This window comes from Mya arenaria, chromosome 11 (assembly GCF_026914265.1).
Source record: "Mya arenaria isolate MELC-2E11 chromosome 11, ASM2691426v1".
Classification (NCBI taxonomy): Eukaryota; Metazoa; Mollusca; class Bivalvia; order Myida; family Myidae; genus Mya; species Mya arenaria.
This window is the reverse complement of record NC_069132.1, coordinates 63,378,698-63,392,124: the sequence shown is the minus strand read 5'-3', so window position 1 is coordinate 63,392,124 and position 13,427 is coordinate 63,378,698. Positions and strand designations below refer to the sequence as shown.

The following is a 13,427-nucleotide window of genomic DNA, read 5'->3' as shown; positions in this document are numbered from 1 at the left end:
CTCTATTATGGAGTATTTAGGGAATGTAAATATTTAATTAATTAAAAATGTAATGATATCATATATGATGTGTTTTTGTGGTAATATATATGGGGTTTTCAGTGAAATAAAATAATAGTTCACTGTTTTATAATTTTATATTTTTCACTGTTTATTTATTTAATGTTAGCCTGTTCTGCTATCCAATTCAAACATCAGTACCCACAAACACATTTTTTTATAAGAAAAACTTAAGTAAATGTCTTTTAACAGTCCATTTTTAGGCATTCAATAAAGAGAAAAATTGTTTTTATTCTAAAATCGCCATAAAATTCTAAAAAGTATATTAATTTTTTAAATCATACACTGAGTCAAACAATTATTATCCTCTATAAATTGAAGGTTGACCATTTTTGTTTTGCAGGTCGTCCGGAGGATATCTTCATCAAGACATTGGTAAAAAAGTCGCACAAACAGCGGATGACAACCAAAGCCAAGTTCAGGGAGAAATATGATTTGGTTAGTTGTTACACTTGTTTAACAGTAAAAATAATTGAATCAGTAATTTTTCTATGATGCATTATTTAAAAAAAGGACCTCGTCCACATGGACAAATTAAATATACAACAAAAAATTGTTGATATGATTTTTGTATGGAAAGGGAAATAACTCTGTATTGTAAGATAACATGGCTCTATGTATTTACAGGACTTGATAACGGAATTGAAGAACGGCCTAGGTCAACCATGGGAATACCTCATTGACGCCTTGCTGCAGGAGAAGGGGGTGGCAGACTCGTATGCAGTATTTGACGCGCTCAGTGTAAGTATTCACAAATACTGGGATAATGATCATCTTGGTATTGTATCCCTTATAATAATGTACTTGACAGTTGATATGTGTATCTTTAGCTCACGGTGCATGGCATCTGTCATTGTTAGCAAACTTTAAATGTTGGGCATTATTACATTAAGATCAAAAGATGTAGTTCAAAAATTATATATTTTACAATGATTTTGAAGACAGTTATGATGACTTATATTCAATCACTCTTGTTGGCATGATATTGTTAGAGAGTGTGGTCTTGTGTAGTGATGGATACTGGAGTACCAAAAAACCTCACTTGTCTGGGCTGGTGACCACTATCCAAACTCACACTCAACAGACTGGGAATCAAACCCGGTCACCTAGACGAGAAGCCGATGAGTTAAATACGGGACACCCAAATCAAAAGATATATTTTCATACAGCTTGGTGTAAGTGCTAGCAATGACATGCACAGAGCAATTTGTAAATTTTCATATCAAAAAAAGTTTTGCTGAATTATGGTTGCCAGTGTGACTGGAAGATGAAGTAACATGATTTTATATCTTTCAATGATACGCTACAACAGGCAGATTTTAGTATAACAATATTGTCAAACAAAAGTTGTTTAATAGATCTTTAATTGCAGAGTGCGAAACAGGTAAAAATTAAACATTTGCAAATAGAGGCTGAGAATTTCTATGTTTTAACATGGTCTAAGGGAAAAGCACCTTTTCTTTAAAACCAATTATTAACAAAGTCTTTGAGAACTTTTTGCTACTTGTCTTTGAATAATGGCTTTTTGTTTTAGTTGCCTGCATAGCAAGGCAGATAAATAGGGACCATGTTGTCCAATGTGCTTGTCTGCGACATCACACTTTCATGTCATCCAATGTCCTTGTCTGCCACATCACTCTTTCATGTCCATTGTCCTCATGTGCGACATTACAATTTCATTTCCAGTGTCCTCGTCTGTGGCATCACACTTTCTTGTCCAGTTTCCTCATGGGCAGCATCACACTTTCATGTCCCGCGTCCTCATGTGCAGAATCACACTTTCATGTCCTGTGTCCTCATGTGTGGCATCACATTTTCGTGTCCAGCATCCTCATCTGCGGCATCACACTTTCATGTCCAGTGTCCTCATGTGAGGCATCACTCTTTTATGTCCATGGTCCTCATGTGCTGCATTACTCTTTCATGTCCAGGGTCCTCATGTGTGGCATCACACTTTTATGTCCACTGTCCTCATGTGCGGCATCACACTTTCATGTCCAGTATCCTCATGTGCGGCATCACACTTTCATGTCCAGTATCCTCATGTGCGGCATCACACTTTCATGTCCAGGGTCCTCATGTGCGGCATCACACTTTCATGTCCAGGGTCCTAATGTGCGGCATCACACTTTAATGTCCACTGTTCTCATGTGTGGCATCACACTTTCATGTCCACTGTCCTCATGTGTGGCATCACACTTTCATGTCCAGTGTCCTTGTCTGCGACATCACACTTTCATGTCCAGTGTCCTCGTCTGTGGCATCACACTTTCATGTCCAGCATCCTCGTCTGTCGCTTCATACTTTTATGTCCAGCGTCCTCGTCTGTCGCATCAGACTTTCATGTCCAGCGTCCTCGTCTGTGGCATCACACTTTCATGTCCAGGGTCCTCGTCTGTCGCATCACACTTTCATGTCCAGCGACCTCGTCTGTGGCATCACACTTTCATGTCCAGGGTCCTCATCTGTGGCATCACACTTTCATGTCCAGGGTCCTCGTCTGTGGCATCACACTTTCATGTCCAGGGTCCTCGTCTGTGGCATCACACTTTCATGTCCAGCGACCTCGTCTGTGGCATCACACTTTCATGTCCAGGGTCCTCATCTGTGGCATCACACTTTCATGTCCAGGGTCCTCATCTGTGGCATCACACTTTCATGTCCAGGGTCCTCGTCTGTGGCATCACACTTTCATGTCCATGGTCCTCGTCTGTGGCATCACACTTTCATGTCCAGCGACCTCGTCTGTGGCATCAAACTTTCATGTCCAGCATCCTCGTCTGTGGCATCACACTTTCATGTCCAGCATCCTCGTCTGTCGCATCACTTTTTCATGTCCAGCATCCTCGTCTGTCGCATCACACTTTCATGTCCAGCGTCCTCATCGCATCACACTTTCATGTCCAGCGTCCTCGTCTGTGGCATCAGACTTTCATGTCCAGCATCCTCGTCTGTGGCATCACTCTTTCATGTCCAGCATCCTCGTCTGTGGCATCACACTTTCATGTCTAGGGTCCTCGTCTGTGGCATCACACTTTCATGTCCAGCGACCTCGTCTGTGGCATCACACTTTCATGTCCAGCGTCCTCGTCTGTGGCATCACACTTTCATGTCCAGCATCCTCGTCTGTCGCATCACACTTTCATGTCCAGCGTCCTCGTCGCATCATACTTTCATGTCCAGCATCCTCGTCTGTGGCATCACGCTTTCATGTCCAGCATCCTCGTCTGTGGCATCACACTTCCATGTCCAGTATCCTTATGTGAGGCATCACACTTTCATGTCCAGCATCCTCGTCTGTGGCATCACACTTTCATGTCCAGCATCCTTGTCTGTGGCATCACACTTTCATGTCCAGCATCCTCGTCTGTGGCATCACACTTCCATGTCCAGTATCCTTATGTGAGGCATCACACTTTCATGTCCAGCATCCTCGTCTGTGGCATCACACTTTCATGTCCAGCATCCTCGTCTGTGGCAACACACTTTCATGTCCAGTATCCTTATGTGAGGCATCACACTTTCATGTCCAGCATCCTTGTCTGTGGCATCACACTTTCATGTCCAGCATCCTCGTCTGTGGCATCACACTCTCATGTCCAGCATCCTCGTCTGTGGCATCACACTTTCATGTCCAGCATCCTCGTCTGTGGCATCACACTTTCATGTCCAGCATCCTTGTCTGTGGCATCACACTTTCATGTCCAGCATCCTCGTCTGTGGCATCACACTTTTATGTCCAGCCCTCTCGTCTGTGGCATCACACTTTCATGTCCAGCATCCTCGTCGGTGGCATCACACTTTCATTTCTGGTCCCTATATAAGCATTTTTAAACTATTATCTTTAATAATCCTTAACAAACTATGTTGAAATGTTAATAAGAAGGTGGTTTAAATAGTTTGAAGGATGTATGTTCATGACTATATCATGCCTAGATTTTATTTTGCAATATGTACTCAGCTTTGGTGTGATTGATAAATTGATTGCTTAAAATATTAAACAGATACAAAAAAATACATACTAGTATATGTGATGTTTTCATTTTCTGAGTTTTGTCTAATAAGCAGATTTTATCACTGTTTTTGCAAAGGTTCTTTATTTTAATAAAACACATTGTTATATGTATGTTTTGTGATCTGATCTGGACAGTTTAATATTATTTTTTGTTGATTGCAATTTGAGTTACTTGACAGGATTCATCTTTACAGACAGCATCACATACCAATTTATCCGGGGTACATCATTTTTATGGTGTTATGTAATCCCTGGGGGTTAAGAAATCTGATAGCAAATAAGCTTTATATATACCTTACATAAATGTGCCTTTTATATGTACATATTAAGTCGATCGGTCCATATATCAGTGTATTTTAATCAAAAACCCAGTCAGCCTCCGAAGGTGAATTGACCTGGGCTTACGCCTCGGTCCTTATACACCTTCGTTGGCTGACTGGCCGGTCCTTATAATGTCATACGGCCCTCAGTTGTCTGTAATATTTCTTATATAAATTGCAAAAATTAAATAAAAAGGTCCTGCCACTTCAAGCCTGGGATTACCATTAAATAATAAATAAAGATCTTCAGTCGTAAATTGAAATTATGCCAGAGTCACATTATTTTGCTACATAATTATGTGAATTGAACTTTATTAATTTTAGTCAACATTGAAAATGAGCATGGAGTTTAGGAAAATAAAATTTATCTATAAATGTTCTGGCATTTGATACATTTATACTGAAGTTTCCACAACATTTTTTTAATGACCACCTGGGGTCTGTCACTGTTAGAAAGTGTTCATTTCCCACTTTTTCTGTTCTTGTCAGTACCAAATTTAAAAAAGTCATGTACGTATGCTGAGAATGAACTCAGATAGTCACTGTTACTAGAATTAATACTCTGAAGTCTGTAGACCCTCTCTATAGGAATATTAAACGGAATAACTTTTTAAGGTAAAATAAGTCTTTAGTTATTGTATGTTTTATTATCTTAAATTATTATTTATTGAAATATATTACTAATGATTGTGTCAAATTGAAAGGCTTTAGCTTTTTAATTACAAATAGAAGAGAATTTGTGGGACAAAAAATTGTAACTTGTGTACATTAATATGGCAATACATTCTTTGTATACAGCTGTGACAACTATGTACTTCTGTTAATAGTGTTCCACACATGCAGTTTTCCTAAAATTCAACATTCCCACCTTTCAGACAACAGACATGGCTGATGTTGTTGAGTTGCTGTGTTCCCGAGACAACGCCAGTATTAACGCCCTCAAGGAGTCTTACAGAAAAGGTATGTTGTTGAGTTGATGTGTTCCCGTGACAACGCCAGTATTAACGCCCCCAAGGAGTCTTACAGAAAAGGTATGTTGTTGAGTTGATGTGTTCACATGACAACCCCAGTATTAACACCCTCAAGGAGTCTTACAGAAAAGGTATGTTGTTGAGTTGATGTGTTCCCGTGACAACGCCAGTATTAACGCCCTCAAGGAGTCTTACAGAAAAGGTATGTTGTTGAGTTGATGTGTTCCCGTGACAACGCCAGTATTAACGCCCTCAAGGAGTCTTACAGAAAAGGTATGTTGTTGAGTTGCTGTGTTCCCGTGACAACGCCAGTATTAACGCCCTGAAGGAGTCTTACAGAAAAGGTATGTTGCTGAGTTGCTGTGTTCACGTGACAACGCCAGTATTAACGCCCTCAAGGAGTCTTACAGAAAAGGTATGTTGTTGAGTTGCTGTGTTCCCATGACAATGCCAGTATTAACGCCCTGAAGGAGTCTTACAGAAAAGGTATGTTGCTGAGTTGCTGTGTTCACATGACAACGCCAGTACTAAGATATTAGGATATGCTCAGTTGTGACTTAAGCTTATGTCTAATAGAATCACTCTCGAGTCTGCTTCCTGGGCAGAAACCAGTACTGGTTTCCATTTTGAGGGGTCATGAGAAAGTCACCCTGGTGGGGATCGAACCCACAACTTTTGGGTGAGAGGTTGACCCCTTTACTACTAAACCACTCTGGCCCTGTGGTAAAAAAAATGACATTTATACCACCAATTCTGGTCAATATATTTACAAAAATAAAATCAAATAAAAATAAGAGTGAATTTATGGCATTTGCTTATAGCATATAGCAGATACTAAAGGGGGACTTTTTTGACATAAATAGAATGCTACACAAGGGATCTTGGGACCAGAACGCCTAATATCATGAAACACATTGAGTCCATGTTCCTCCTTTCAGAGTTCTCTATAAGCCTGGAGGAGGACATCAGTGACCGATCTGAGCCACCCACCCGTACACTCTTGTTGACGCTACAGAAAGGTGCACGAGACCAGTCTGCCAGCGTTGATATGGACGAGGTCAGAAAAGATGCCCAGGAATTACACGAGGTATGACAGGGACTGCTTCACAACAATTATAAATCATTGATGGTAGTGTTGGCTATTTTGTAAAGTGATCAAGTCCCTTTACAGAAAGCTTTGATATAGCCTTTAGTTTGACAATATCTTCTTCAGTGCCTTTAATTTAGTTCTAAGAAATTGTTTTCATTCACACTGGTGATTTGATTTGCAAAGAAGTCCACTGTTGGCATAAAACTGCTCATACAACTTTGACACCACTTAATCTATAAGACTTAAAGCACACATATCGTAGGTTCGATTCCTTGAATTGTTTATTCTTTGTCAAAATGAGATATTATATATATATATATTCAAACAAGAAGGTAAGAACAATTATTTATTTGAATTTACAAGTTAAAATTGTAATCTTTATAATTTATTCTGAATTTTCTGATCATACAGTGTAATGTTTTTTGCTTGTTGATAAAATATTGTATTACAGTCAAGATATTGCTTGGTATTAGTATTATGTAGTAAATTTGATGCCCCCTCTTATGGGAGGGAGGACATATAGATATGCCCTTGTCTGTCCGTGTATCTTTGGGTGTTGTCTGTCCATAAGTATTATGCAAACTTGTTTTCAAATATTATGCAAACTATATTTGGACATAAAATACTGCATTATTTTGGGTGTGAATTTCACAGCAGATTCATGTATGTTTGAAACACATAGACTTTCTGTTTCAACATTCTATCTTGGATGTTCATAGTTTTAGTTAATATCCAAAAAAACAATTTGTGTATGTGCAGCATCACTGTTTTGATTAAATATATGCTTTGATGACTGTTTCAGTATGGTGATGAGAGATTTGAAAGTGAGAATGGAATCTTCATGAAGCTCCTGCTGACCCGAAATTATAAACACTTGGGCGCCATGTTTCGCGAGTACCGGAACATAGCTGGGGAAGAGATTCTTGCTGCCATGAAGTTTGACTGTGATAAAAACTACTACAGATTACTGAGTACTCTAGGTATGCATGCACACTGGGATATTACCATGGTTCCTTGATTAAGCAAGGCCCAAAATTGTGGCTTTAATATTTGTTGAGTTATGCCCCTTGTTCAACTTAAAGCAGATTAGCTCTGGCATTCAAACATGGGTGCTCTTGTTTCTTGTAGTTTGCTTTGATTAGTAAAAAAAGTGATTGAAAAAAATTGCTCCATTTACCAATGCTACCCTTGTTCACAAACTTGGGGATTGATGCCACACTATAGCATCAACCTCTCTTACACTTACAAAAATATCTTGTAGTTGAACAATTCTGTCAGAAGAATAAATATATTGGTGTTGTATTTGCAGTACACTGTGTAGCTGCCCCGGATGTTTTCCATGCAGACAAGCTCCAGAAACACAGCATTCCCTCTGACCCTGTCTTGGTCAACATTCTTGTTGCCAGATCTGAGGTAAGTCTTTGTAAATGCTAGATTTATGATTTACACAAGTCTATTTGCTAAGATGTTAAGAAAATGTGAGATCTTCTACAAGGTTATGACAAAACTGTAACAAAATCTACTTTTGGTTGGGGAAAATAACCATAAACCAATACCAAACAGTACGATCCTTTCAGGAGCTACTTCATAATGTGTATTTTATAATTCAGTATGTCATCATGTCTTTCAGTTGGACATGCCAGAGATTCGGAAAGCGTACAAGACCAAGTTCGGCATTGACATTGTGGAAGTACTCAAATCCAAGCCCCATCCAACACAGAAATGTCTGGTTGAGCTAGCTTGTAAAGGCTCTGCTCCAAAGAAGGTATAAATTGAAGGGTTACTATTTAATTTGACTGGTATACAGTGCTGGTAAGAAAGCTTATACCTTATATATTTCACCTTGATTGTGATGGAGTTTGTAGAATCAGTCTTGAGTCTGTGTCCTGGGAAGAAACCAAAACACAGTAAGAAAATGCCTCTCATGGTGATTCTGGACCCCCTGGATATCTTTGATGAGAGATGGACATTTTACATCATTTTACATCATCCTACAATTGAACAATTGATTTAAACAATTGGAGAGGATTGTTCTGCTGTAGGAATCATAAAAACATGAGCTTTGTCACAATTTTCTTTCTTGCTATGTGATTGCAGAAAAATATGCAATTCTGAACCAAGAAATCAGGTCATTGTTTCTTTGTATTACAGACTGATGGTAAAAAAACTTACCTAAAGGAAACAGCAGCCTCCAAACAACAAGAGCAGCAGCAACAACAACAACAAGCTAAGAAAACTGGGCCCAAAAAGTCTGAGCCCAAGGGCAAAGGTCAAGGACAACAGCAAGACCACTCAACAGACAACAATGCACCAGCAAAATCTGAACCAACGTCCAAATCTGTGGAAGCCAAATCACAGAAGACCAAGCATGCTGATCATGAAACAGCCCCACAGCAAAAGAAGAAAGACACTGCAAATGAACAGCAGGCAAAAACACAGGATACACAAGGTGGCGACAAAGGGAAGAGTAAAGGTACAAAAGACACAAGCGATGGTGTGAGACAAAACAATGGAACAGTAAGACCGTATGCTAATTTCAATGTAGACGCAGACTGTGATAAACTGAACAGTGCAATGACTGATTTGCAGGGTGATGAGAGAGAGAAAGTTGTGATTTCGATAATTCCACGGAGGAGTAATAAACAGAGACAGGAGTTGAAGACAGCTTATGAGCAGAAACACAAAAAGGTACAGTGTATCTTTATTCTAAGATTTTCTACATATGATTTTTTTTTTTAAGGTACAAATATTCTATGATTAAGGCAAAACTCATCGGCAACTCATATCTGGTACTTTATTCCGTTTAAACTACATTGCATTTGTTCAGTGGGAAACTTGACTGACGAAATGTTGTTTTCATGAATGATAATGAAGTAGGGGAGATAACTGTTCTCTAAATGAAATCCTATGTAACAGATTTATACTCTTTAGCTTAGCAGATTATTCATGATGTCATACAGGGGTTTTGTTACTTATTATACAAAATAACACACAATGTAATTTCAAAAGCTTAGATTCCGAAAAGCACCCGATTTGGCACCAATTAAACAGCCACATTAATAATTCTTGATAACAAGATTTTCCTAGTGAAATAGTGTCTCAGATGATGGCAAAAAATCACTATAATTACTTTTATAGGAAGCGTTTAAGGTTTTGTTAAGCCTGTACATGGATTGGGACGTTCTGTTGTTTCACCTGCGGCAAGTGACACTTGTCCAGCATGTTTTCTGGTCAATAATTTAAAAGCATTTGTCCAATCATCACCTTATTTGGTCAACATGTGAATGGGCAAAATATCTGGGCCATGTTTAATGACCAGCCATATTGCTCAAGGCACTCGAGAGTTATTGCCCAATAATTATAGAAATTACCTTAAATAGATCTTGACTGATCATCACCAGATTCAGTCAGAATGGGTAAAGGCAGAATATCTCATTCAGGTTCGATGATCAGCCATGTCGCCTTAGTCACTCCAGAGTTATGACCCTAGTTAATGTTCATGAAAAGTTCATCTTAAAGAGACATTCTGATTCAAAACCACTACATACGCATGTGTAACACACATCTATTTTGAGTGATAAACCTTTAACTACTTCATAAATAATGCATTCATGGAAAATATTAATTTCTGATAACAAGATTGTAACTGTGTATTTAATAGCTGAAAACTCAAAAATATTAGATGATTGGTGAATGCTAAAAGATTTACAGTAACTGTGATCTACTATAGTCTCATAAGATAGAAATACCATGTTTTATGCACAATTCTTTCAATTTAATTTCGGTATCCTTTATAAGAACCATTGTTTTCAACATTTATTCATCCTTTTTGGAAAATTAAAACAATATTAATAATTTCGGTAAATCTTGTTTTGGAATAAAAGTGCACCTTTAATATGTCAAATTGATCTGTCTTACAGAACCTAATGATAGACCTAGAATCTGAGTTACAAGGAGACACAGAGGAGATTGTCCTCTCTCTTATGATGCTACCAGCGGAATATGACGCTTTCGTGCTTCATGAAGCTGTCGAGGGACTCGGGACGGCCGAAGCAACACTCATTGGTATCATCTGTACAAGGTCCAAACAGGTATTACATGTATGAATTTAATTGTATGCATTTAAGCTGGTGAGGTTTTGAAGAAAATTAATTGAGCTATTGTCATAATTATTCTTGGTGATGCCAGTGTCATAATGGCCACATGATGTTTATGATTATGGTAAGCAAATACGAAAACTGACTGAGGTTATGACAAGTTGTTGAAATGTGGATACTATTTACTTTCCAGGAGCTAAGAGCAATCAAAGAACATTACCAGAAAGGTATGTAGATTATCTATCAAAATAATATTAAATAGTACGTCCCTTTTGTAATTGCATGAAGTTTAATTCTGCATGGAAATTGTTAATTTAATGTTTGAAATTTTAACTCGGGAAATTGGACAAAACTTATGTGTTTGAAGATGGTAAATGCAAAACCTGTAAGGTCATTGTTGAAAATAAGTAAAATGATCTGACAGACATATGGCATAACTGTCTTTCTTACATATGAACATACACAAATTGTATATGCCATCTTTAATGAATGAATGTGATTGTTGTTTCAAAAGGTGGCAGTTTAAGTCTGAGACAGTGTTTTTTTGTATATTTTTTTTTTGCTAAAGTGTGTAAATACTGGTTACCCATTAATTTTGTTTAGTGGTTCACATTTTCTTATGAGAATACAGTATTTCTCAAGTTTTCACATACATTTATTTCAGTAAATCAGCAGACAGCTGTAATTGATTCAAGTATGGTGATAGATATAAAAAAATGAATGGCCCATTGAGTAGGTAGTTTACACAAGAAAATGTGGACCACTAAAAAGGTTAAAGGTTGTTTGTATGAAATTACACAAAAGATACGGTTATGCGACTGCATGCATCAAATCAATTTTTTTTGTGTGTACGTATACACACACTATCAACATTTAACCATTACCTATAACTGGAAATATCCAGGTTTATTGAGCGAAGGGTGACAACCTTCTAATTATAATGTTTATAAATATATCAAAATTAAAGATGATAGCCATCACTGACTGATATTGCCATCTATGGTTGTTTCTTGATAGTGCATTAATTGTATTTCTGTGCATGTTGTGTTCTTGTAGAAAGTAGAGAAGGTAAACTCAATTACTGTGGATAATGAGTTTGTTTTCAAGACATGACCATTTTGACCTAATGGAATGTTAAAACAACAAATGTCTTTGTCCTCTATAATGCCAGTAGAATTTTGACCTTGTTCAGGGGCTACATTACTGAAGCATAAACAGTTACCCTTGTACCTTTTCCTTTTCATTCAACAACATCCTGAACTGATTAATTCAACTTATATAAAGTGTTTCGCTTAATGTATATTCTCCAAAAATAACACACTGAAACTTCTGTTTATAATACACTGAATAACAGTAGTTAAAAGAATATCAAATATTTAATATAGCAGCTAAAATTTTATGTTTAAGTTAAAATAGTTTAAATTTAAATAATTAAGATGCTTCTTCAATACATAACCAGATTTATTATTATTTTTTGGATTTGTATTATACAACTTTAGAGATAGGATAGAAATCAGATTGCCTTAAGTACTCGAATTTGAAGGAAAGGGTTACCATAGTTAGGTTAGAGTGGTCATTTCAATATTTGATGTGCTTGCTGTGTTAATAAATGCTTCAATCTCTACTAAAGGATACACATGGAACTATATTGTAAATTGGAAATATTTTTTACCTCAACTCGGTTGAAGTATTTCTAAAGCAAAAAAGTTCAGGTATTGTCATAGCCTTTGGGTCATCGCTGTTGTAGTCCAAGTTTTGTCAGCAAAACATTAACATTGGCAATATCTTCAAATTATTCAAATGTTGCCAGAAACAATACATACATGTGTTGCAAGGTACATTACTCTGGCTTTTTTAATTGTTGAGTTATGCCCCTTGTTGGACTTAAAACAGCAACAACAGACGAGCCATTTGCCTCTTGGTGCTTATTTTTAGCATTCATCTCTTGTAAACTTCTAGTAAAGATTGATATGAATATTAAAATTCAAGTTTTATTTTATCCAGATGACTATAAAGGAAAAGGTATTGATATAAAGAAGTACCTTAAATGCTTTAGTTGTTTCTTTTTATAGGATATAAAAATTGTGCATGATACAATATTGATGTTGTTTCCAAATTTTTGACATAGCATACAAAATTAGGTTGCAAAACTAACTTAGTCTGCTATGGTATTCAATTGTTCTAGTATAATGTTTTGTTACCTACTTGATTTGTTTATGGGTCAGGTACAATGCATACCACTTGTATTCTTTTCTACTCATTGTATTAATTTCTTCTAAGGGGGGGGGTCATTAATTCTTTTCTTCTACGGGGGGGGGGGGGGGGGGGGTATTGTATTCATTTCTGCAAAGGGGGGGGGGGTGTCATTATATTATTTTCTTCTAATGGGGTAATAATATTTTTTCTTCTAAGGGGGGTCATTATATTATTTTCTTCTAAGGGGGGTCATTATATTATTTTCTTCTAAGGGGGTTATTGTATTCATTTCTTCTAAGGGGGGTCATTGTATCCATTTCTTCTAAGGGGGTTCATTGTATTTATTTCTTCTTAGGGGGGTAATTGTTTCCATTTCATCTAAGGGGGTCATTGTTTCATTTCTTCTAAGGGGGGTTATTGTATCCATTTCTTCTATGGGGGGTGTTTTTTTTCTTAGGGGGGTCATTGTATTTTTTCTTCTAAGGGGGTCATTGTATTTTTTTCTTCTAAGGGGGATCATTGTATTTTTTTTCTTCTAAGGGGGGTCATTGTATTTTTTTCTTCTTAGTGGGGTCATTGATTTTTTTCTTCTAAGGGGGGTCATTGCATTATTTTGTTAAAAAGGGGGGTCATTGTTTTCTTTTCTTCTAAGGGGGGTCATTGTTTTCTATCTTCGAA

At 37.2% G+C, this 13,427-nt stretch overlaps 1 protein-coding gene across 9 annotated transcripts in view; it reads left to right on the top strand.

The window, feature by feature from the left end:
* LOC128209108 (uncharacterized) overlaps positions 1-13,427 on the top strand; it is a 60,175-nt gene that overhangs the window by 33,145 nt on the left and 13,603 nt on the right. For 8 of the 9 annotated variants that reach the window (XM_052912976.1, XM_052912979.1, XM_052912978.1 and 5 more), the window contains 11 exons: positions 404-498; positions 688-801; positions 5,271-5,355; positions 6,305-6,453; positions 7,259-7,436; positions 7,766-7,869; positions 8,087-8,221; positions 8,608-9,144; positions 10,377-10,547; positions 10,747-10,780; positions 12,558-12,575. In XM_052912976.1, the coding sequence (XP_052768936.1) occupies positions 404-498; positions 688-801; positions 5,271-5,355; positions 6,305-6,453; positions 7,259-7,436; positions 7,766-7,869; positions 8,087-8,221; positions 8,608-9,144; positions 10,377-10,547; positions 10,747-10,780; positions 12,558-12,575 (1,620 nt within the window). The remainder of the gene's footprint in view (positions 1-403; positions 499-687; positions 802-5,270; positions 5,356-6,304; positions 6,454-7,258; positions 7,437-7,765; positions 7,870-8,086; positions 8,222-8,607; positions 9,145-10,376; positions 10,548-10,746; positions 10,781-12,557; positions 12,576-13,427) is intronic. The other variant, XM_052912975.1, reaches the window with a different exon arrangement.